This window comes from Sinocyclocheilus rhinocerous, unplaced genomic scaffold, assembly GCF_001515625.1.
Source record: "Sinocyclocheilus rhinocerous isolate Xijiao unplaced genomic scaffold, SAMN03320098_v1.1 scaffold534, whole genome shotgun sequence".
Lineage (NCBI taxonomy): Eukaryota > Metazoa > Chordata > Actinopteri > Cypriniformes > Cyprinidae > Sinocyclocheilus > Sinocyclocheilus rhinocerous.
The window spans coordinates 484,451-508,491 of record NW_015646352.1 but is presented as its reverse complement, the minus strand read 5'-3'; the positions used below and the strand labels follow the sequence as shown (position 1 = coordinate 508,491).

General features: G+C 35.6%; 3 protein-coding genes across 4 annotated transcripts in view; 2 read left to right on the top strand and 1 right to left on the bottom strand.

Moving 5' to 3' along the window:
- cyp2x9 (cytochrome P450, family 2, subfamily X, polypeptide 9) overlaps positions 1-1,335 on the bottom strand; it is a 5,045-nt gene extending 3,710 nt beyond the window's left edge. The window contains exons 1-4 of the mRNA XM_016511480.1: positions 1,137-1,335; positions 808-970; positions 473-625; positions 206-366 (exon numbers count right to left, since the gene is read on the bottom strand). Coding sequence (XP_016366966.1) covers positions 206-366; positions 473-625; positions 808-970; positions 1,137-1,298 — 639 coding nt within the window. The 5' untranslated portion in view covers positions 1,299-1,335. The remainder of the gene's footprint in view (positions 1-205; positions 367-472; positions 626-807; positions 971-1,136) is intronic.
- An 816-nt stretch (positions 1,336-2,151) lies between these two features.
- LOC107707467 (transcription factor E2F4-like) lies at positions 2,152-11,235 on the top strand. The gene is made up of 14 exons (XM_016511479.1): positions 2,152-2,649; positions 3,723-3,832; positions 4,835-4,996; positions 5,172-5,215; positions 5,336-5,400; positions 5,496-5,787; positions 6,668-6,820; positions 7,029-7,073; positions 7,808-7,852; positions 8,148-8,291; positions 9,172-9,324; positions 9,533-9,577; positions 9,727-9,771; positions 10,067-11,235. The coding sequence occupies exons 1-14, from the start codon at positions 2,494-2,496 to the stop codon at positions 10,180-10,182; spliced, it is 1,575 nt and encodes a 524-aa protein (XP_016366965.1). The 5' UTR covers positions 2,152-2,493; the 3' UTR covers positions 10,183-11,235.
- Positions 11,236-13,526: 2,291 nt separating this feature from the next.
- LOC107707465 (engulfment and cell motility protein 3-like) overlaps positions 13,527-24,041 on the top strand; it is a 21,320-nt gene continuing 10,805 nt past the window's right edge. For both annotated transcript variants that reach the window (XM_016511474.1, XM_016511473.1), the window contains exons 1-14: positions 13,527-13,685; positions 15,923-16,024; positions 18,846-18,886; positions 18,994-19,066; positions 20,021-20,071; positions 20,270-20,439; positions 20,534-20,633; positions 20,981-21,132; positions 21,738-21,816; positions 22,256-22,306; positions 22,741-22,863; positions 22,939-23,061; positions 23,164-23,268; positions 23,385-23,493. In XM_016511474.1, coding sequence (XP_016366960.1) covers positions 15,947-16,024; positions 18,846-18,886; positions 18,994-19,066; positions 20,021-20,071; positions 20,270-20,439; positions 20,534-20,633; positions 20,981-21,132; positions 21,738-21,816; positions 22,256-22,306; positions 22,741-22,863; positions 22,939-23,061; positions 23,164-23,268; positions 23,385-23,493 — 1,255 coding nt within the window. In that variant the 5' untranslated portion in view covers positions 13,527-13,685; positions 15,923-15,946. The remainder of the gene's footprint in view (positions 13,686-15,922; positions 16,025-18,845; positions 18,887-18,993; positions 19,067-20,020; positions 20,072-20,269; positions 20,440-20,533; positions 20,634-20,980; positions 21,133-21,737; positions 21,817-22,255; positions 22,307-22,740; positions 22,864-22,938; positions 23,062-23,163; positions 23,269-23,384; positions 23,494-24,041) is intronic.

The following is a 24,041-nucleotide window of genomic DNA, read 5'->3' as shown; positions in this document are numbered from 1 at the left end:
GGTGTCCTGCAGAGTTTAGCTCCAACCCTAATTAAACACACCTGAACCAGCTAATCAAGCTCTTACTAGGCATAGAAACTTCCAGTCAGGTGTGTTGAGGCAAGTTGGAGCTAAACTCTGCAGGACACCGGCCCTCCAGGACCGAGTTTGGACAGCCCTGGCTATGAATATAATCATTTAAAAGATGATTATACCATGGCCTCACCATGGCCCATGGTCCATTGGCAATCTTTGCATTCTCTGTATAGAGGTGAATGAAAAGCTTGAGGAATTCATCGTCATAATCATAGCGGGATCCAAACAGAACAATGCAGATGATATTTGATGCAGCATTGTGGAACATAGTCTGAGGGTCAAAGGGGCTTCCTGCACAGACACAGTGTACATTGATCTGAATGTCAAGTCAAAATTGACATTGTGTGAACTGTTCCTTTAAGATACAGGTATGTAACAAAAATAAGCACATTATTACCAACTCTTTTTTCCAATTTGGCAATAACATGAGAAACCTCTCCTAGAATTCTCTCCTCCATTGATTGCTTCCCCAGGCCAAAGTTCCTCAGGGTCATCAGAGCAAAGCGTCTGTGTTCTTTCCAACTGGAGCCATAGTCAGACAAAATTACACCTGCAGTAATATGTAAATATCATTTATTGGCCTCAATGATACTAAGTGTAATATCGGATAAAGTAGAAAATTGCTCTTTGGACTATAGAAGAGACACAATGTGAACAACCTCAAAAGGATATTGATTAACCATAGTCTGTACAAAGGTATAAGAGGGAAGGTTCATTTGCAAGTAGATTTACCGCTTCCTTTTGTAATATGGTTGACCATGAGATCCTGTGGGCGTCCTGCAAAGTCCACAGCCTTAGTAACAAGAGCTTCCTTCAAAACCTCAAAACCATTAAGAACCACCCAAGGTTTTGATCCCAGATACAGGCTGTAAACTTTCCCATAGCGATCTGCGAGCTGAAAGGTTTAGCATTGAGACATTAGACTGCTTGCAGTTCAATACGCTACCATATATTTTACAATCCAATAAGCATTTTTGGAATGTTGCATGGATATTCTTAATGTATTTCTTCAAGATTCAAATTAGTGATCAATGAAGTGTTTAAAGAATGTAATACTGTACCCTCTCAAAGTCTTTCAAAGGATTGTTGATGTTTAGCTCCAGCAGATTCCCAAATAATGGCAGAGGACGAGGTCCAGGAGGAAAGTTCTTAGGCCTCGGGATTTGGATGAAGAGGAACAGGAGGAAGATGCATATCCACACCAGTATCAGAAAGCCCAGCATGCTGACTGATGTCCAGCGGTTAACTGCTCTCCTTTCACGTAAAACTCAGATAGCAACACACAAGCCCTCCCACTTCAAACACTGAACATTCCCATGGTGCACCTTGCCTGAAGGCTCAAAATGAATATATTTATAATGACCGATTATCGAATCTATCTATCTATCTATCTATCTATCTATCTATCTATCTGTCTGTCTGTCTGTCTGTCAGTATATATTTTTATTAATAGGCCTTTATTATTATTATTATTATTATTATTATTATTATATTATATATCTATCTGTCAATATATAGGCTACTATCTATCTATCTATCTATCTATCTATCTGTCTGTCAATATATATTTTTATTAATAGGCCTTAATTATTATTATTATTATTATATTATATTATATTATATTATATTATATTATATTATATTATATTATATTATATTATATTATATTATATTATATTATATTATATTATATTATATTATATTATATTATATTATATTATATTATATTATATTATATTATATTATATTATATTATATTATATTATATTATATTATATTATCTATCTATCTGCCAGTCAAGTCAGAAAGTCTAAAAAAAAAATTAACCAATGCCTAAAGATAAAACACTTCATTGAAAAAAATCAAAGAAAGCAAATCCAGGGGTGCCTTACTGCTTTAAATGGTTAATGAATTCAAACACATCAAAAGCTACAAAAAAAACTAGCATTTTTCAATTTATCATATGACAGAGAAAAAACGGTATCTGTGGCCCCCACATGGCCGCCTTAGTTCAAGGTGCCGTTCTTATCGCCCCCTACAGGCCGTTTGACAGAATGCAGGAGCCTTCCATTTTTTTTTATCAGGTCATCCCATGATGCACTGCGCCTCAACGGCTTCAGTCATTCAAGCAGCTCAGTCCTGGTGTTTGAGAGAGCGTCTGTTCTGTTAGGCCATCTGGGTTCGGGTAACCTGTGTCCTGAACCGGACCGGTCCCTGAACGGGGGTCTATACTCTCTCATTTCGAGCTGAACTTCCCCCTCCATGCTTCAGGAATCACCGGCCGTTGACGGGAAGCGAGCGTTTGGGCGGCAGAAGCGGTGCTGTCAGCGATATAACAGCAGAAAGCGTTAAATATTCAAACATAAACCAACCGGAAAGAGAACTGTGGGAATTTAATCAAACTTTAAAAGCAACTTGATGGATTTAGAGACCGGAAGAAACGAACTGGGAGCAATGGGAGAGTCGCTACAGCCGCAGACCCCCAGTCGCCACGAGAAAAGTCTCGGACTGCTCACGACTAAATTTGTGACTCTGCTGCAGGAAGCGAAGGACGGAGTGCTGGATCTAAAAGCTGTAAGTACGACACGAGCTCATCCTCATCATCACTACCACAATCAACAGCTATATGTTTTCAGTATCGCTCGAGACGCGCAGCGCCAGCTAAATATGTATCGTTTTTAATGTTTGCATGCAAACAGATGCACTTTAGGTCTTATAACAGCACGGAAAAGTTGCTTAAAAAGTTGCTTTGGTAAGGGAAGAGGGGGTCACGTGCACGCACAGTCCCTCTCTCGACTCCCCCGACAGCTCGCCTCAAATAAAATAGTTCCTCAGCTACACCAGGCGAGCCAGCTAACAGGTTGCAAATGTTATGTCACTCCTATCGGCAAAGCAAATCAGCTCGGGTGTTTGTTGTTGTGTCCCGGAGGGTTTTTCCCGCGGTTGAGAAGCAGATCCCATCCGGGCTGAAAACTCAAACAAAAGCCTTCAAAACAAGCACGTGCTCTGGAGTTTGGGATAGTTTAGGCCTGCGCGACCAGGGGAGGCGTTTCTTTGCATATCTTGGGGTTTAAGCGTAATATTACACGTCTAAAGTGTGTTAAAAGTATTATTTGGTGATTTTGAGTGATCTAAGATTGTGTATTCGAAGTAGTGGTTTAGAAATGCGCAGCTGCTGCTGGAACCTGATTGCATCAAGTTGCTTGCTTGTCAACTTTTCTGGGCTGTTTTTGTCTTTTTTTTTAAGTCAGTCTTGAAAGGACAGTTCACGGGAAATTTTTTTAAATTCTGACTATTTACTCACCCTCATTTTGTTTCAAGTCCATATGACTTGATATTTTCAGTGGGAGCACAAAAGATGTTAGGCTGAATGACAGCTTCAGTCACCATTCACTTTCATTGCTTGAAAAAAAGGTTCAGTGCAAGTGAATGGTGACCAACGCTGTCTGTCTCTCACATTGTGCCTAATATTTTAATAAGTCATAAAAAGTGAGTATTTTTCAGTGAACTGCTCTTTTAATGGCTTCATATGTGAAACATTTGCACTGTGCAAAACACTTTGTGTGTGTGTTGTGTAGTTAATCCATTTACGGGTAAAGAGGTGAAGCAATAATCTGGTTTGCTCTGTTTGTTTGAATGTGATTTAGGCTGCAGATACTTTGGCTGTAAGGCAAAAACGGCGTATCTATGACATCACCAATGTTTTGGAAGGCATTGGACTCATCGAGAAGAAATCCAAAAACAGCATCCAGTGGAAGTAAGACAGACGTGCAGATGCTTTCTGATGACTTTAATGTTGAAACATACTCCTTATTCCTATATTTTTGGTCACTGCATTATTAAAGTGTTTCACATCACAAATTAAAGATTTTAGTGGGCTTCTGGGTTAAAAGAACCTCAGACATCTTTTCTTTGTGAAACTAACTAGCATTATGTAATTATAATGTTAATTATTATTATTGCATGGGTACGGCAACCTTTTTTCACTCAAAGTATATTGTGTAAATATGAAATATAGTATTGTATATACACTTTCACTCAAGTGTCAGTAAAAAAATTTTTTATTTTTTACATTTTTTTTATAAGAAATGAATGCTTTTATTCAGCAAAGGCATATTAAACTGACCAAAATTTTACAAAAGATTTCTGTTTCCAATAAATGCTGTTCTTTTGAACTTTCTATTCATCGAAGAATCCTGAAACAAGGTATCAGTTTCTTAAAAAATATTAACTGTTTTCAACTTTGATGATTATAAGAAATGCAGCAGATCAGCCTATTATAATGATTTCTGAAGGAACATGTGACACTGAAGACTGGAGTAATGATGCTGAAAATTCAGCTTTGCATCACAGGAATAAATTACATTTAAAAATATATTTGAATGGAAAACAATGATTTTTTTTTTTAACTTTCATAATATTACTGTTTTACTGTATTTTTGACCAAATAAATGCAGCCTTATTGAGCACTTTCTTTAAAATCTTACCGACACCAAACGTTTGAACTGTACTGTAAAATACTATTGTATGTATGTATTACAATTTGAAGTAATATGCAGTGAGTGACAATGAGCAAGGTTTATTTGAAGAAATAACCCAACCAAAACATGAAAATGCATTTAACTGGTCTTCTGAGACATCTGTTTAAAATTAATATCTTTACTAAGCTGTAGCTGTTTATATTTTTGAGAGGTATCTGTTTGAATGTTAACTAATTCACTTGATCTAAATGTCTGTCTCTGTTTTTGTTCGTTTGTAGGGGTGTTGGTCCGGGTTGCAACACACGTGAAATTGCAGACAAGCTAATTGATCTCAAGTTGGAATTGGAGGATCTTGACAGGAGGGAACATGAACTGGACCAGCAGAGAGTTTGGGTTCAGCAGAGCATCAAAAACGTGACAGACGACTCGCTAAATAGCCCATATCCTTCTAGCTACACCTTTAGGTTTCATCTTTTGAGTGTTGTAACCACTCTACGGTACTTAAAGTCTGGATTGTTTTAGCTGTAGATGCTCATGTGACACTTTAAATCGATCCTCAAAGTGAAGTTTGTATTTGAAAGCTTATGTTTGCTCTATGTCCTTAACTTGACACACTCTGGCGTATGTAACACATCAAGACCTCTGCAATTGCTTCAAAGGTTGGTTTTTCCCATCAGGCTCCCTACACAACACCAGTGTTACTGCAATAACAATTATTGCCAGTCAGAAAGCTGCAAATGTCTACTACGTTAACTCTATATATGTTTCTCTGCCACTAGGTGACACTCTTCTAGCAATAAGAGCTCCTTCAGGAACACAGCTGGAGGTTCCTCTGCCTGAATCTGTAAGTCCTGCTTGTATTTCCATTAAAAAGTAATGTGGAGAGTTTATATATTTCTATATAAATACACTTGTTTATTATTATTGTAATTGTTTTAGCATGTCAATGGACAAAAGAAGTACCAGATTCACCTGAAGAGCTCTGCAGGCCCCATCGAGGTCCTGCTGGTGAATAAGGACCCCTCTAGTTCTTCTCCTGTGGTGCTGCCCGTGCCCCCGCCTGACGACATGCTTCAGAGCCTGTCCACCCCAGCTTCAACTACCTCTGCTGCTGCTGCACCCACCAAACCGGTAGCCAACAGTACGCCATCCTCCACCTCCACCTGCCAGAGTCCCGCCGCCGCCGTCCCTCCCAACACAACCACTGCCTCTGCTGCTGGGGCAGCTACAGGTTGGATGCTGCCCATATTTTAATAAATTATTGTGTCTGAAAATGCTTTGTTTGTTGTCTTATTGTATTGTGATTTACACATTGGCAAAGTTGGTTATGTAATGAAGGATTATATAGTGTTATCATTATATATAATATTACCAATTATATATTCAAATGTTTGAAATAAGATTTTTTCTAAAGTCTCTTATGTTCACCAAGGCTTAATTTATTTAATTAAAAATACTGTAAATGCAGTAATATTGTGAAATGTTACAGATAAAAAATAATTTTCTGTTTTAAAATGTCAAAATGTGATTTATTTCTGTGATGCAAAGCTGAATTTTTATCAGTCATTACTCCAATCTTCAGTGTCACATGATCCTTCAGAAAAAAACTTTTTCCAACTGTTCTTATGAACTTTTTATTGATCCGAAAGTCCTGAAAAAAAAAAAACTTTTTCCAACATTGATGATAATAAGAACCATTACTGATAATTAAGCACCATTATTAATTATCAGCATATTAGAGTGATTTCTGAAGGGTCAAGTGACACTAAGGCGTGTCGTAATGACTGCTGAAAATTCAGTTCTACCATCACAGGAATAAATTACATTTTAAAATATATTCAAATTACAAATGACAATATTGTAATATTTTACAATATTACAGTTTTACTGTATTTTAATAAAAATAAATGTAGCCTTGGTGACCATAAGAGACTTCTTTCAAAAGCATTTACATTTTTTTTAATCATTCTAAACTTTTAACCAGTATTGTAAATTATGTATTTTTGTTTATTAATTACACAACATTTATTGTTGTTATTATTTAACTATTGAATTATATATAATGAAATATATAATTTCTCATGCTATATTACTGTTGTTGTTGTTATTAGACATTTCAAGGACCTCCACTTCAGATACAACAGCCAATCCGACATCTTCAACAGACACGCAGCAGCTGCAGTCTTCTGCATCACTGGACAGCAGCTCTTCACTTCCTGATTCCTCAACCCTTTTTGAATCAATCAAAACAGACCCTTCAGATCGTAAGTGCCTGTGCTTTTGAAAATGAGCATGATTCTGTCATTAATCTTTATTGAAAGAAGATTCTGGTCTGAAATGTTGAGTCTGGCTTGGGACAGTACCATAAAAGTGATTAATTAAAATTCCTTTAATGCTTTAAAGTTCTGAATCAGTTGAAGCAAATTGGCTTGCTTATGCAATTCTGACTCGGTTTTCTCTTCGTTTTCTCAGTGCTGGATCTCCCCAAAGAACTTTCAGAAATGTTTGACCCTAAAGGTGAGGACCTGTATAACATGCTAGACGTGCTGCTCCTTGTTGATGTTTATCATCTATTGCTGATATGCAATGTTCCCTCTTTTTTTCTTGCTGAGCAAAACTTTTCTCTGTTGGTTGGGCATTTCGGCCTCCTGATCAAAAACATTCTTTATACCAAACCTGTTCAGTGCACACACACAAAAAAGTGTGTAACTTTTAACTATTTATATTTGATTTGACCCTTGATGTAACTAAATGATGCACATTTTAGGTTGTATATTATATAATGTAATATAATATGACAAACTTAAGCAGTTATTGCTCATGAATTCCCTTTTTGAGGTCAGTTATTTATTACGCTTATAATATAATGTAATATAAAAAAACAAATATTTTCAATAAAAAAAAAAACGTGAACGTGAATTCTTTTACAGTTATCTAAAACATCCCATGTTTGCACACTACACCTGTGTGTAACTGTAAATGTCTCAGAGTTTTGCTACCGTTTGCCCGAGCATTGCAATTCTTTTGCATTTACTAGAATTCAATCAAATGGCTTTACCAACACATTTTTGTGTCTGTCTTGTGCTCTACATATTATTTCTTCTGCGAGGCTGCGACATAAGAAGTGTGCGGCTGTTTACGCAGCTTAGAGGGAACATTGCTGATACGCTTAACTGAACCAGAGAATCTGTGGTTTTATGTAGCACAAAGAAATTGTTTTCATATTTGTCATGTTTCCTTTCTCCATACAGAAATTATGAGTACAGATTTGCTTGAGGAGCTGATGTCATCAGAAGGTAAAGCCGATCATGAGTCAGGCCACCTGTATATAGTCTATTACTAAACATGAAATGGAAGTTTGGATGTTTATGTATATAACAAATCCTGGGTTTATGTGTTCTATTATGTATATAATCAATAAAAGTAGTTCAAATTTGACTGTCAACTGAAATTGTATCCATTTTAGAAAAAAAAAGCTCAATGACATCATGATGGGTGTGATGAAAAATCAAAGGAGCAACTGTTAGACAGTTTCATATTGTTACACAAACATGGCCATAGTATCACTCTTCTTCTCTCTTTCTTTCATAGTTTTCTCTCCGCTCCTCCGTCTATCCCCTCCTCCGGGTGACCATGACTACATCTATAACCTGGATGAGACGGAGACCTGCCAGAGTCCCGCCGCCGCCGTCCCTCCCAACACAACCACTGCCTCTGCTGCTGGGGCAGCTACAGGTTGGATGCTGCCCATATTTTAATAAATTATTGTGTCTGAAAATGCTTTGTTTGTTGTCTTATTGTATTGTGATTTACACATTGGCAAAGTTGGTTATGTAATGAAGGATTATATAGTGTTATCATTATATATAATATTACCAATTATATATTCAAATGTTTGAAATAAGATTTTTTCTAAAGTCTCTTATGTTCACCAAGGCTTAATTTATTTAATTAAAAATACTGTAAATGCAGTAATATTGTGAAATGTTACAGATAAAAAATAATTTTCTGTTTTAAAATGTCAAAATGTGATTTATTTCTGTGATGCAAAGCTGAATTTTTATCAGTCATTACTCCAATCTTCAGTGTCACATGATCCTTCAGAAAAAAACTTTTTCCAACTGTTCTTATGAACTTTTTATTGATCCGAAAGTCCTGAAAAAAAAAAAACTTTTTCCAACATTGATGATAATAAGAACCATTACTGATAATTAAGCACCATTATTAATTATCAGCATATTAGAGTGATTTCTGAAGGGTCAAGTGACACTAAGGCGTGTCGTAATGACTGCTGAAAATTCAGTTCTACCATCACAGGAATAAATTACATTTTAAAATATATTCAAATTACAAATGACAATATTGTAATATTTTACAATATTACAGTTTTACTGTATTTTAATAAAAATAAATGTAGCCTTGGTGACCATAAGAGACTTCTTTCAAAAGCATTTACATTTTTTTTAATCATTCTAAACTTTTAACCAGTATTGTAAATTATGTATTTTTGTTTATTAATTACACAACATTTATTGTTGTTATTATTTAACTATTGAATTATATATAATGAAATATATAATTTCTCATGCTATATTACTGTTGTTGTTGTTATTAGACATTTCAAGGACCTCCACTTCAGATACAACAGCCAATCCGACATCTTCAACAGACACGCAGCAGCTGCAGTCTTCTGCATCACTGGACAGCAGCTCTTCACTTCCTGATTCCTCAACCCTTTTTGAATCAATCAAAACAGACCCTTCAGATCGTAAGTGCCTGTGCTTTTGAAAATGAGCATGATTCTGTCATTAATCTTTATTGAAAGAAGATTCTGGTCTGAAATGTTGAGTCTGGCTTGGGACAGTACCATAAAAGTGATTAATTAAAATTCCTTTAATGCTTTAAAGTTCTGAATCAGTTGAAGCAAATTGGCTTGCTTATGCAATTCTGACTCGGTTTTCTCTTCGTTTTCTCAGTGCTGGATCTCCCCAAAGAACTTTCAGAAATGTTTGACCCTAAAGGTGAGGTCAAACATGTTTAACATTTGCTGCTCCTTCCTGATGCTTATCTATCGCTGATGTGCTTAACTCAACCAGAGAATCTGTGATTTTATATAGCACACAGAAAAATTGTTTTCATATTTGTCATATTTCCTTCTTTCTCCATACAGAAATTATGAGTACAGATTTGCTTGAGGAGCTGATGTCATCAGAAGGTAAAGCCGATCATGAGTCAGGCCACCTGTATATAGTCTATTACTAAACATGAAATGGAAGTTTGGATGTTTATGTATATAACAAATCCTGGGTTTATGTGTTCTATTATGTATATAATCAATAAAAGTAGTTCAAATTTGACTGTCAACTGAAATTGTATCCATTTTAGAAAAAAAAAGCTCAATGACATCATGATGGGTGTGATGAAAAATCAAAGGAGCAACTGTTAGACAGTTTCATATTGTTACACAAACATGGCCATAGTATCACTCTTCTTCTCTCTTTCTTTCATAGTTTTCTCTCCGCTCCTCCGTCTATCCCCTCCTCCGGGTGACCATGACTACATCTATAACCTGGATGAGACGGAGGGCCTTTGTGACCTCTTTGACGTTCCCATTGCCAACCTTTGACCTCCAAACACACCATACAATGAGAGTAGTGTACTTAAAAGAACTTTTTTTTATTTACCCTTTTGAAAGGAGAAAAAAAAGAAAGTGTGGCTCTGTGTCAGATCCATATGTATGATAAGCTGATTCTGTGTGTATATAAAGCTTTTTTTATATGTGTATATTTACTCCAAACCCAAAGCGGCTGAATTTCCCTGCTAAATTCAACTGATCCAATCTGATGAAGACATCAGACATCCATACAAACCATTTTTGTTAATTAGACCCAAACGAATTGTTTTTATACTACTTTTGTATAGACGTCGAGGGAATTTCATGTTTATCACAAAATAGACTAAATTCACCAGCAATGGTTAATGGTACCATGAAAATACCAGCTGGATGTGTCTTTCTAAATGGTCTTCCTCTTCTAAAGTAGCACCTTTTCTCTTATACAGATTGTTAATGAAACGGTGTATTTCTTGTGTGATTATTCTTTTGAAGAAAGCATGCCTCTAATGCATACATTTTGAGGCGATTCTGCTTGTAGGCAGAAGTTTGTTCTCATCTTGCAGCAAATGACAGCTCTTGGAAACACCATGCCGAAGTAATTAAGTTACACTAGCAACTTAGTGGAGAAGATTGCATTGCAGAATAACCTGTCCTGTGTGGGTTTGATACAGTTTGGTGCTACATGGCAAAATCTATTTATAAGAGTGTCGATCATCAGAAAAAGTAAATGAACATACTTTGTGTTGATGAACCATTCCTATTTTGTCTATTTTTAATCCTATGTGTCTCACTCTCAAAATTATGGAAGCTAGTTTTCACCATGGAATAAAAAAATGAGAAGGGTAATTGCAACTCTTTTTCTCAGCAATTCTGAGAAAACTGAAATGGAGTCGCAGTTGCGAGAAAAAAATCGGAATCGTAGGAAAACGTTGCAATTACCTTTTTATTCAGTTTGAAACTAAAAAAATTTGAGATTTAAACTTGAGAGAATTCAGAGAGAAAAGTCAGAATTGCGAGATAAAAACTTACAAGAACTAATTGTGAGAAATGAACTCAACTGCGAGGGGGAAAAAAAGTCTGTTACTTTTTTTTTTTCTTTTTTCATTCTGTGGCAGAAACTGTCTTTCATATAAAATGGTTAGCTTACAGTGTGAATAAGGTCCTGTACAAATGTTAAATTAGATGCCAGTTGCTATTTTTGTATTTTAAAAAATCGTCCCTCCCTATGTTTTCAGTCCATAAAGTACATCTGCCCTTATCCCGTTTATATATGTGTATAGATTCTTTTGAAAATAAGTGACATCTTCATTATGTCTGTATATGAGACAAACTGTCTAAAGAAGGATGTGGGTTTGGGGGGGAAATAAAGAGAAGTCACAATATGACAAGAAATAGAGTATTAATGTGCTGTGTATTAAGCGTTGTCCAAACAGAATGTCATTATGTGGGCTCCTGACTGTGTCGCTACTAATGGTTGGCCCCATTAAAATCATTTCTTGTTTTCTTAATGTTCCTATCTGCTAAACGATATTTTTATGCTTGTACACAGTAAGCATTTACCATTTATTTTTGTACTTGATAGATCTCCAACTGCTCTGGTTTTCATTAGATAAATAGTCTGCAGTTTCTTCTGTCTAGTTTATCTCCACATTGCACTTTAAAACAGTTTATCACGCAGGTAACTTCCAGCCCTATGCATTGATTGGGCTGGCCGAGTCAGTTTTACAGTATCCAGGGAATTCAAGCAGTTTTCAGATTTTCACTGTCATTGTAAAATACCGGAATTGTTGTTCTTTACTGGAATTGTCATCCCCATGAAATAATGTTTTTGTATTTGTGATGCTCTTGAATTTATCTTTGTTTGATTTTAAGGCATGTGCTCCTGCTATGCTTCCTTGTTTTTTTTTTTCCTTCACTTAATTCTTTAGGAGTCTGTCATACTGCTTCAAGGTGCTTGAGTCATATCCTGCAGATCCAGGCATTTCTGTTCTAGTTTCACTTGAATAGGTCTGTTGTAGTGTAGTGGTTAAAAACTTGGGTTGGTAACATAGTTTGAGTATTTGCACCATCAAAGGATTGATCTGAAATATTACCATTCTGCTTTAAGGCACCAACCTTTGGTTTGTGGTTGCTAACTTAAATTAATGTGGTCAATTAAGTATAAATAACATTGTTTAGCTATTATATAAGAAAGTCAAAAAGTTTTCAGTTGTCACAGCAGTTAAAGCAAGTAATTTTATCTTTCAGTAAACAGTCACACCAACATAAATTGCATTTGGTAATTATAGCAGCATTGTTTGTTTGTGTCAGGATAATTATATACATCAACAAATCTGCTGTTATACTTCATTGTAGATTTAAATATCACAAAAACAAGTGTTTTGTCTTACATGTGAATAATTAAGTGAAGCTCTTCTCATAGGATAAGAACACCCAGTCTCATGAATAATTTATTAGACACCAATGCGTCATAGATGTACTATAGTCCATTGCCACGTCACAAATTGTGACGTCAACACAATGTAGATTTTAAACCCGAAGATGAAAACAGTGCAAAAAAGCGTAAAATTAACCAGTTTTCTCCAACAGTTAAAATTATCGGATGCTAACATTGTCTTCTATGATGTGCAACACAAACACCTCTGCTAAAATCTCAGAAAAAGTAGTCTGGGGTTTCATGACCCTTTAAGGTGCTATTTTAATTTACTATTGAAGATACTATTTTAATAGTCTGTCTTGGTGATTAAAAAAATAAAACTGCATCAATCAACTGTCTTATATAATTGTATAATAATGAAATGTATTTTTTTTCAACAATTAAATGGTCAACAAAACATTTTACATAATTTATTAGATGCTGTTGTGTAAACTAAAGGATATTAATCCATGAAAATACACTGATGCAAAAAAAGTTGCATTAAGATATAATTAAGATACAGAAAACAATAACACCAAAAATTGATTATTAAATATTCTCTTATCGAATGCTTATCATTAGTATTTTTATATACTCAATTTCGAGTAGAAATTCTGCAGAGCTAGGTTGTTTATGAATAATAATGAAGTAATAATAAAATACGTAAAATAGCAGATTCAGGTATTTCCCATATCAGTATTTATGGACAATATAGGGAACCGACATCTACAGTACAGTCTAACTTGCGTCTGTAAACAGCTGCGTTTATTATAAATGTTGCGTTTAGTTTAGTCTCGGGCAGCGTTAGTTTACTGTAAGGTTTCGGGTCTCCCCTCTGGGTCCCTCAAAAAAAAAAAAATTCCCATAAACTTTTGGAGAGTCGGGTCTCCGCTCCCTCCTCCAGGGGGCGGGAGGGACATTATTCAACCCGGAACTGTGAATGTGATCAATTAGAACTCTCCGAAAACTTTGGACGAAATGTAACAGCCGATAGTTCGAAAAGAATCAAATCACTGTCGCCGTTTCGCGCGAACAAAGCGCAAATGTTTATCCGCTCCGCGACCTCGCAGAGTGTGATTTTTTTCCTGCTTTCCCACAGGTAAGACGAAAGGAAATAACTTTTGTTCGAAACACTTTGGCTGCTACTTCTCTCGAACGTTAAACAAGTCAAAACAGATTTAAACGTGTACATGTTTATATTTACCTAATCATTTTGCATTGGAAACGCATTGAACTGTTGTTATAAATAGAACAACGAAGCTTCAAACGCAAGCTTTGATTCTGTTGGTGACTTACTTGAAGGTTCCATATCGTTTCAATCTAAATGCTCTGTCGGGTTTATATGCAAATAGTTTTTAATTGAATACAAATGTTTCCCTTTAAATCTTTTGTACCTGACGTCAATTATTAGTGGATAAAATGCATAACCACGAGCATGACATGTAGCCTAACTAATAATTTCTGGATTTGATTGAGAAATCCAGTGAAACTTTGCAGAAAAAGTGTGTGATGTCTGCTTTGGAGGTTGCTGGTCTGTCAGAGGCTGGCACGGATGGAATTCCAGGCAGCCTGATTTCTTCCATTCACTCTCACTGGAGATCAGACTCAAAGGTCAAGGATCAGTTGGGAATACTGTCAGTGGACTCTAAAGTAGTCGGTGTAACTCGTTTTGACAGTTTCTTTCTTGTTGTAGCTATTTCTAAAAAATGCAGTGGCAGGAGGGCTGTGCTGTCACAACTTCAACTGAGCGTGCTGAGGCATGCTGGGAAACAAAAATTCAGTCTGTGTCATGAGCTCTTACCCAAAGCCTTAGACGGAAGGCTGTCTTACGAGTAATTTAATCAGCTTGAAAAAGCTCATTGATATGTGGAGGTCTTTAATCATGTAATTTAGATTAGTTAACTTTCTGTGAATAATCGGTATAAATCACAGAGGTATGATTGAAGTTTTAGCTGAAATTTGTTTTTGGGCCCATTTAGTGTATTTTATTGTCCAAGTTCAAAAAACAGCTTTCCCTCTTCCAATGGGAAGTCTTCCGAGGACACATATGGAAGTACTTGAGTCTGTTTAACAATTCGGCGGAGGCTCCTTAATAAAGCAGCTGTGTGCATGTGCATATAGACGTAGTTTTAGCCGCAGATGGCCACACTCATGGGCCGCCCACAGTCTGTTCACTGACTATCTGATGCGTATTGCATGCAAAAATAGGTAGAGATGACTGAAATCACACACTTCTTTCTGATATTTTGGGAAATATCTCAGTGTTGTTTGTCCATACAATGAAAATCATAGGGCTCAATGCTGTTTCGGACCCAATAATTTTCATTTTGTCTGGGCTGTTCATTTAAGTTATATGTTTACAATGCACTGGGCAGCTACTATGAACTTTTGAGGAAGAAGAATTTGCAAGGTTATTATTGACGTCAAATCCTTGAAAGATCATGAGAGTTTTGTTTAACACTTAGCAGCAAGTTAACTAGATATTCATGAGCAGCACTGTATTTTCTCTTTTTTGTGACCTGTAGAAGACAGAAATTCATGCAGGTTTGGAACGACATGAGGGTAAATAATGTAAATAATGACAGAATTTTAATTTTTTATCACTTTTTATTGCTTTAACATTCTTTATCACTTTTCACTATAGAACAGTGTGTAAAATGAACTGTGGTTGGTGTAGACTTAGACTAGTCTTAAAGGGATAGTTCACCCAAAAATGAAAAATTCTGTTATTATTTACACACCCTCAAGTTGTTCCAAACCTGAATTGTTTCTTCTGTTGGACACAAAAGATTATATTTTGAAGAATGTTGGGAACCGAACAGTTGATGGCCCCCGTTGACTCCCATAGTATGGAAATATACAATGGGAGTACAATTTTGTAAATGATGACAGAATTTCATTTTTGGATGAACTATCCTTTTAATGTTGATAGTCACAAGTGTAGGTCTGTAGGAGGCAAGTAGAAAATGAGAGCACTTACCATTAGCACTTACTACCATTAATCTAAAAATAAAAACCAGCATGCTGACTTAAATGTAACATAAAGCACAACCTGAGAGGGACACACAAGTTCTCTTTTAAAAGAGGAAGCCTGTAAACACAGAACACACAGTCACCCACAATCACCCTGGAAATAGAATTAGTGACACATTTAGCGTCCTAGCATTTGTCCACACTCTTCACCTTGGTGACATTTCAGTATGTTTTGAAATATGTCAGTATACTTGTGTTTGGTTGGCACAGTTGCTCATACACTTTGAAAAGTGTTTGTACCCATTGTTCGAATACTTGTAGGTTGCTTTTAGTGTTTATTTCTTCCCCCCCCCTCTCTTTCAGGGTTGTAGACGTACATTTTTCAACATGCCTCAGCAAAAGGATATAGTAAAGATTGCCGTTCAGATGCCGGGCGCATACCCGCAGCTCATTCAGCTAGACCAGGTGAGCCGTTGTGCACTTCCTGTCATAAAAAGGATGTTGACCCGTGTGCAATGTGCATGCAACAGTGCGAAACTCAGCGGTAGTGAGCATTTGAGGAATAACAGCACTGTTTATTCAGTGTCACACTGAAGTTCACGGATATAAATACATTTCATAAAGATGAAGGGATTTATGCAAATGAGAAAGTTCTTGCTTACAAGTGCAAAATGTGTGAAAGTGAAATAGCAAGGTTAAGTTTTGTAAGAACTGCGAATAACTTTCACTGTGAAATTTGAAATCAGAGATGATGCATTTGTGTACAAGAGTAATCTAGTGATCATTTCATTTGATTTTCTCTGTATTGTATGAGAGTTATGACATTATAGTCTAACTCATTACTCCTTTAACAACCTGTCCTCAGTAATGAATACTAAATGAAATTATATATTAAACTTGAGAAAAACATCGATATAGATAGATATATATAATAAATATAAACATGTATCTTTTAAAAGAGCATTACTATGTTCTGAAGTAAACCTATATTTAGGCTATAAATAAAATAATTTCTGAAATAAAATAAATATAATAGATAATGATATATGTGATTATAATGATATTATGTATTTTTATAGTTTTATTATTATTATTATTTATTTATTTATCTTTTTTATTTGGACTGAGATGTCTTGAATTCCAGGACTCGGTTTTTAATGAAGCGAGACCAGATTTAGTTTTACAGACAAACTTAAAAAAACCTTTTATATATTTTAATTATTATTTCCTTTTTATTTCTTGTTTAATGTAGTATATTTATTTATTTACTTTTTTTCCCTTCTATTTTGTTCTTGTTTCTTGCTATGAATATAGCCGTGGTAGATGGAATGGCGTTAAATTATAAACAATCTTTCAGTCAGTTTGAATTGTAATTTTTATTAGCATAATTATTTTTAAAAGGTCTGTCACACAATTTTGTCAAATTTTAAGACCGTTTTATTTTAAGATTTTGTTTTAAAGTTGTTTTAGATAAGGACCTATCTATGGGTAGCTAAAACATTGGGAAATACAAAATGGTTTGGTATTTTTTGACAATATTCACTCATCATGACAGTAAAATAGGGCATTCTAAGTCAATATACTGCAGTATTTCCTCTCTCAATCAGTAGAAAATATGGTTAACACTCGGTCATGCATGAAAAAAAAAATACCGTCATGTACCGTGAAACCGGTATAATTTTGAAAAATACCTTGATATAAATTTTTGGTCATACCGCCCAGCACTAGTTACTGTATTTAGTAAACTTTCTTATTATATAATTCTAATTAATTAATCACAAGAAAAAAAAAAAAAAAGATTGTATTATAACATATTTGTAATTAAAATTGATTTGGTCTGTAAGATCAAAGACTTTCTGCTTCTTACAAATCATAACCAATTAGTTCATTCTCAGTTGTTTTGAATAGGCTCATATGGGGTCTACCTTCTCGAAACAATAGGGTGGACAAAGGCTGAGCATATTCGCTATCTTCAGAGGCTTTGATCCCATTGTTTGGGACATCCTAACAGAATGTGTAATTGTCTTAAAGACCCGCTGTTGTCACAGAAGCTCTCCTTTGGGTTTTCTAAACCATGAGATAACTGGGTTGAAATATGAACCTGTTGTTTGACTCTGATTGGTACGTAAGGATTAGTTAGAAAGAACCTCAAACCCCCAGTGACCTTCCCTTCTGCATTTCCTCGCCGTCCCAAACGCTTCCACTCACTGCCAGCCCGTTTACCACAAATTATAGGCCACTGATTGGTCTACCGCGGAACACCGCAGGAGCTGCCACAAATTCTGAGATATTTCAGATGTTGACTTGGGAGAAGCTTTTCCCTTCTCACTTGTTTTGTTATGGTTGAAATGCTTTAAGACGAATGAGTGAGCGTTCACGTCTTCATTATTTTCTAAAGTTTAAGGTTGAAAAGCATTTGAATGAATAATTCAGGTAATATGAAATGTATTAATTAGGCTTGCTGCGATAGACGGTGCTGACGGTGATACCAGTGTTAAGCCGCAACACCGGTTACGTCACTTGCCCACCGTTAAAAGACTTATTCACCCACACATCATCGTCCCGATGTCATTTCCTGTTTTATGTCTTTTGAATAAGAATTTTAATAAATAGTGAAGCGGTTTTGACAATATATATATATATATATATATGTTTTTTTTAAATAACGCTTTTTGTTTCCAGTGTTTTATTTTCATTATTATTTATATACTATTATAGTACTATTATTATTTTTTGAATTAGGTTTTATTTTTATATTTTCAGTTTTCGTTCAGTTACATTTTTAGTAATTTAGTTTTGTGCTCATCATTCATTATTATTATTTTTTTTTATATATTTCTATTTAGCTAAAATTTCTTTTTGTTTTAGTCATTTTAGTATACTTTTATTTTATTTCATTTAGCTGCTAAGGCAATATTTCGCATTTTTGTTTAAGTTTGTTCTTCATCTATTATTGGTTTTATTTCAGCTTTATTTCAATTGACCTAAAACAATTAGTAAGTTTTAATTTTAGATAACAATTACAACACTGTTTTCTTCATTACGTTATCAATATAAAAATCCAGAAAAATACCAAAATGACATTAATTCAGAAATTAAAAATATGCTCATCAAAAAGGATGTGTATTCAAGTCATAGCATATATGAATTTGCATTTTTTTATGTGTTTTTGAATAAATGAATAGATCCAGACAAAGAAATAGCATCACCTTTTTGACCTTTGCTCACATTTTGTCTTGTTAGCTAGTGTACACTGAATACATTTAATAATTTTCTCTTATTTCAGAAAAAGCCCCTCACCGCTGTCATAAAAGAGGTTTGCGACAAGTAAGTGTGTATTTTTGAGGTGTTTTTCCATTGCTCAAATGTCCATGTATATTTTTCCATGATGTAAAATACCTGTTTTTGTAAAGGGTGTTGTATTATTTTTGAAGGTGGAATCTTCCGGGTCCTGACAACTATGCTCTGCAGTATGCAGATGGGATCCAGACGTATATCACTGAATCTGTAGGTCATTTCAACCATCTTTAGAGTATAACTATGTGTATGAGCTTGTTTGTGTCTGTGTGTGGAGACTTTAATCCAGTACTGTGTGCTTCACTTATCTGACGGTGTATATTTGTTGTTGACCTTGGGTGGGGTAAGACATGGACTTCATGTTGTGGTTGTGTTTGTCTGTTTCTGTCCATCTGTATCCTGGGGGTGTGACTGTGAGAGCTGATGAAAGTGTGTAATATCATTTATCTGTATCATCAGATGTGCGTGTGAAATGAAGTGAGAGTGTGGAGATTGTGAGTTCCCAGACGAGTAGAGGCAAAGGCTTGAATTACAGTTGTGCGCACAAACCACCAATCCTTGGGCTGCACTCCAAATGGGCTTTTGGACACCCTAAATAGAGCCCTTCAAGTGCCAGCATCATCAAGCTGCATCTGTAGCAGATTTCCAGGCGCTCACTCTGAGAGTTTGAAAATAAACTAGAATAATGATGCAATACTATAGACAAAAACAGCACAACATGAATCCTCTGCCATATTTAATCAACACTGTACTTAAGACTGTCTGTCTTGACTGTTAATTTTTTCTTTTTTTCTTTCTTTCTTTCTTTCTTTTTGTATGGCTGTCTGTCTTTATTTCTTCATGTCTGTCTGTATGTCTTTCTTTCTTTCTGTATGGCTTTCTTTTTTTATGGCTCTCTGTCTTTCTTTCTTCATGTCTGTCTGTCTTTCTGTATGGCTTGCTTTCTTTTCTTTATAATTCTTTTTGTATTTTTTGTCCTTCTGCCTTGTCTGTATCTATCTTTCTATATGTCTTTCTGAGTTTTTTTTTTTTTGGTTTCTTGCTGTCTGTCTGTCTCTGTCTCTTTATTACACACATTCGTGCCAGTGATAATGATGTCTGATAATAATAATAGTATCACTTCCTGTATACTGACTGTTGGCTGCTTTATGACTTTTGTTTTAGAACCGCCTAGACATCAAAAACGGCAGCATCCTGCGTTTAACCAAAGCACCAGTGAGTGTCACACAACCTCATATGCACAAAATGGTCATTTTGTATCCAGAGTTTGACAGCGACTGTATTTAACTTTCATAGTGTATCTAAACACATCTGTTCATTCAGTCTTTGTGTTAGAATCAAATGTACACAACCACAGTACCATGTAATGGCCATGTTTTCTTGCTCAGTGATTTATAAGACTGTGTTTGTCAGGGCCGTTGTGCTGAAGATCTGTATAAAGGCATTCAGAGCTCAGACTCCGGAGTGCGCTGTGACTCTCTGAAGCTGCTGGCCAATGTTTCCACCGACATCACATTTGCTCAAGAGTTTATCAGCCGTGATGGGCACTCCCTGCTTGTCAAAATAGTGGAGGATGCTCACGAGTCAGTTTCCTGCCTTCTTTTCTCTGTCTTCGAGTGTTTTATTACTGTCCAAAGTTAAGATTAAACCAGTGATAGTATGATTTTTTTTCTCCAGGGCTCCTCTGATAATGACACACACTCTCACTGCTTTCATGGAGCTCATGGATCATGGCATTGTGTCCTGGGAGAATCTGTCCAGTGTCTTTATCAAAAAGGTACTAAAGCTCCATAATACAGTACAAACACTGTAACAATTCATCTGGCTGTCAGTTAATGTCTTTATTTCATGACTTATTAAATACTTGATTCTGATTGGTCAATTGCATCATTCTGCAGGCACATATTTTTATATAATATCGTTGTATAATGAACACTAGCCTCTTGTCAATATATTTTTTGAATGCTTTATTAATTGGATTTATTATTTATTAACTTAGTGGTCGCACTTTATTTTAAGCTACAATTCTCGCTATTAACAAATAATTAACTAACGCAATAAAATCCTAACATCTAATATCACCTATATCAATTTTTTATCTATTCCCTTGTGTTCGTTTTTCAGATCGCTGGTTTTGTGAATGCAAAGGTTCAGGACACGTCTATCCAGCAGGTGTCGCTGGCTATCCTGGAGAGCATGGTGCTCAGCAGCAATAATCTGTTTAATGAGGTCAAACAAGAAATCACCCTTGAGAGGCTCATTTCCCATCTGCAGGTGTAAGTACAGAAGGGTGCTTGATTATTTGGCTGTTTGCAGTGTTACCAGTGTTTACTTTATTGGTGCGGAAGAGGAACTACAATAGTCGAGGCTGTGAAAGACACCATATAAATGACAGTAGCTGACAATGAAGATTCTATATTGAGGTTCATTTATGCCGAAAACAGTGACTAACAGTTTCAATAGCAGATGTTTAATACCGGTTCTCATTGCTTTCAGTAACGAAATACAGCAATTATAACAGTAAATTGAATAATAATGAAAACAACAATAATAATGGTACATTTTTAGAGTTACAGCTATTATTATGTATTATTATCATTCAAATCACTTAGCAGTTACATTAGATTCAAAGTGCATTTTAAGAGAGTTATTTCTAGAGGGCGTCATTGTCCTCTTTTCTGCTTTACACACAAATAAAAATGTGACTTCTCTTGTCATGCAAGTGAATGTTTCTTCCTCTTTCTGAAAATACCTTTTGGTTTAGCTCATCACGTAGATATTAATCATGTTTAAGATTAGAATGTGTTGGATTTTTAAATCGGCATTCTAACATATGCTTCTCATTTCCCCTGCTTTTTTCGATTGACTGAATGTACCGTAGAACAAACCAGCAGCTGCAGACTAAGGCCATGGCTCTGCTGATGGCGATGCTGCTGGCTGCTGGTGAGGCAGACAGACAGGTGAGAGGATGAGAGGTTTTTGTTTTGTCTTTCTGATATCTTAGTTTTGCTGCTACTGTCTTTTGGGATATCAATAGTGCAAGCAAAATAAGTTCCTATTAGTTAAAGTCTAAATATTGGTGTTTGAGAACTACAGTACTTTGCTAGTGTAAAATCAATATTATGAATATGAAAGTTTGATTCAGTTTTGTCATCACAGAAATAAATTACACTTGAAAAGATATTAAAATAGACAACAGTTGTTTTAAATTGTAATAATGAAGTATCTTACAGACCACAAACGTTTGAACGGTAGTGTATATTTTTGTGACTTTTTATAGCTTTTATAGTTGGAAAATTTTCTCAGTTTGTACCGTGTGCAGGTAATTGATTCTTGGTAGTGTTTCTGATTCTTTTTTTTTTTTAAGTGTTTCTGATTTTAAATTTGATATAATTTCAGGAGCTCTTTGAGTTTCTTGAGAAAAGGAACCTACGCCAGTATATTCACAAGGTGAGAAAGTTTTGAACCTCTCGCTCATTCATACAATACTTCACATAACACACCTAGAAAACTGTACATCTGTAAATAACTCATAAAAACTTTCATCTGTAAATAGCACATATGCACATTCACAATTCTGTCTACTGACATTTTTTCTTTTTCTCTATTTTATTACTATATTGTTGTTTATAATTCATTGTCCATTCTCTTTATTATTAGTGTTTTTATTACCTTCAATTATATGTATGTCTGCACTATGTTTGTACTTTCTGTACTGGAAGCTAGACGAATTCCTTGTGTGTGTAAACACACTTGGCAATAAAGCTCTTTCTGATTCTGTTTCTGATTCTGATGCTTTAAAAAAATCCTGATACAGTGAACATTTCCCATTGCATCCCAATCACAATAAACATTAAATGTAACATAACTGATTATTTTTGCAGAATATCATCCACAGTTCTAGTTCAGTTGGAGATGAGATGGCCCACTACCTCTATGTGCTGCAGATGGTCCGTCTGAACCATCTGGAGGCCCGTATGAGGACACCTCTGGACTCCTACAACCAGGTTTACTTTCATTCTGCATCTTCATTTGATTTTTTGAGTTGCTTTGCGCACCTTTATTTCTCTGGTATCCTTCAGGAGCAGAGGGACATGCTTCACGGCCTCAGGCAGGCCGCGTTTGAGACGGAAAGCGAGAGCGGTCTGAGTAACGAACGTAGACGTTCCCTCTGCGCTAAAGAGTTTAAGAAACTCGGCTTCTCTGTGAGTGCTCCAAAAACGTTTTAGAGTGAAAGTGTGAATACTGCACCACAACAAACCTCAAAGCTTACATTTAAGGGTGTTTCTTGTGTTTGTGTGGGTCAGAATAACAGTAATCCTGGTCAGGACCTGAGCCGGTGTCCTCCGGGTCTCCTGGCGTTGGACACCATGGCGTATTTTGCCTCCCGTTACCCTGACGCATACAGCAGGGTGAGTCGGCCCATGTGGATTTTTTGTTATGTAATGCAGAAAAATCCTTTTTGGTGCCACTGAATGTCACTATATTTGTATGTATCGGCCCATAAGTCTTTGTCTCACTGTCTCAGTTTGTGCTGGAGAACAGCAGCAGAGAGGACAAACACGAGTGTCCATTTGCCCGCAGTAGCATTCAGCTCACTCTCATCTTGTGCGAGATCTTGCGCATCGGAGAACCCCGTGAGTGAATTGACACAGCGCTGGAGATGGTGGCGATGATCAGATGATTTTATAGCTTAGGTTATGTCCTGATGGGGAAAAACATAGTTTTGATATGACTTTTCATCACTTGAAATTGTGCACACTGGAAATTTGTTGCAAAAGCAAGTTTTCAGATCAACATTCAGATACACAACAGTACAACTTATTGAACAGACTATACTTCTATCCCTCACAGTCCTTTTGTTTGCTTCAATTTAAAAAATGTCTAGTCAGGCTTATCCCGAGTATTTCCAAATGTGAAAAACCTATAGATAGATAGGTGGATAATGTTTTTGTTTATTAACTTATACTTATCATACTTATCTCACTTATGTCTTTGTAATTGTATTTAAAAATATATACAATTAAAGAATGTAATTAATTCCTGTGATGGCAAAGCTGAAGTTTCAGAAGCCATTACTCCAGTCTGCAGTGTCACATGATCCTTCAGAAATCATTGTGTGTATGTATATATATATATATATATATATATATATATATTTATATATATATATTATATACACACA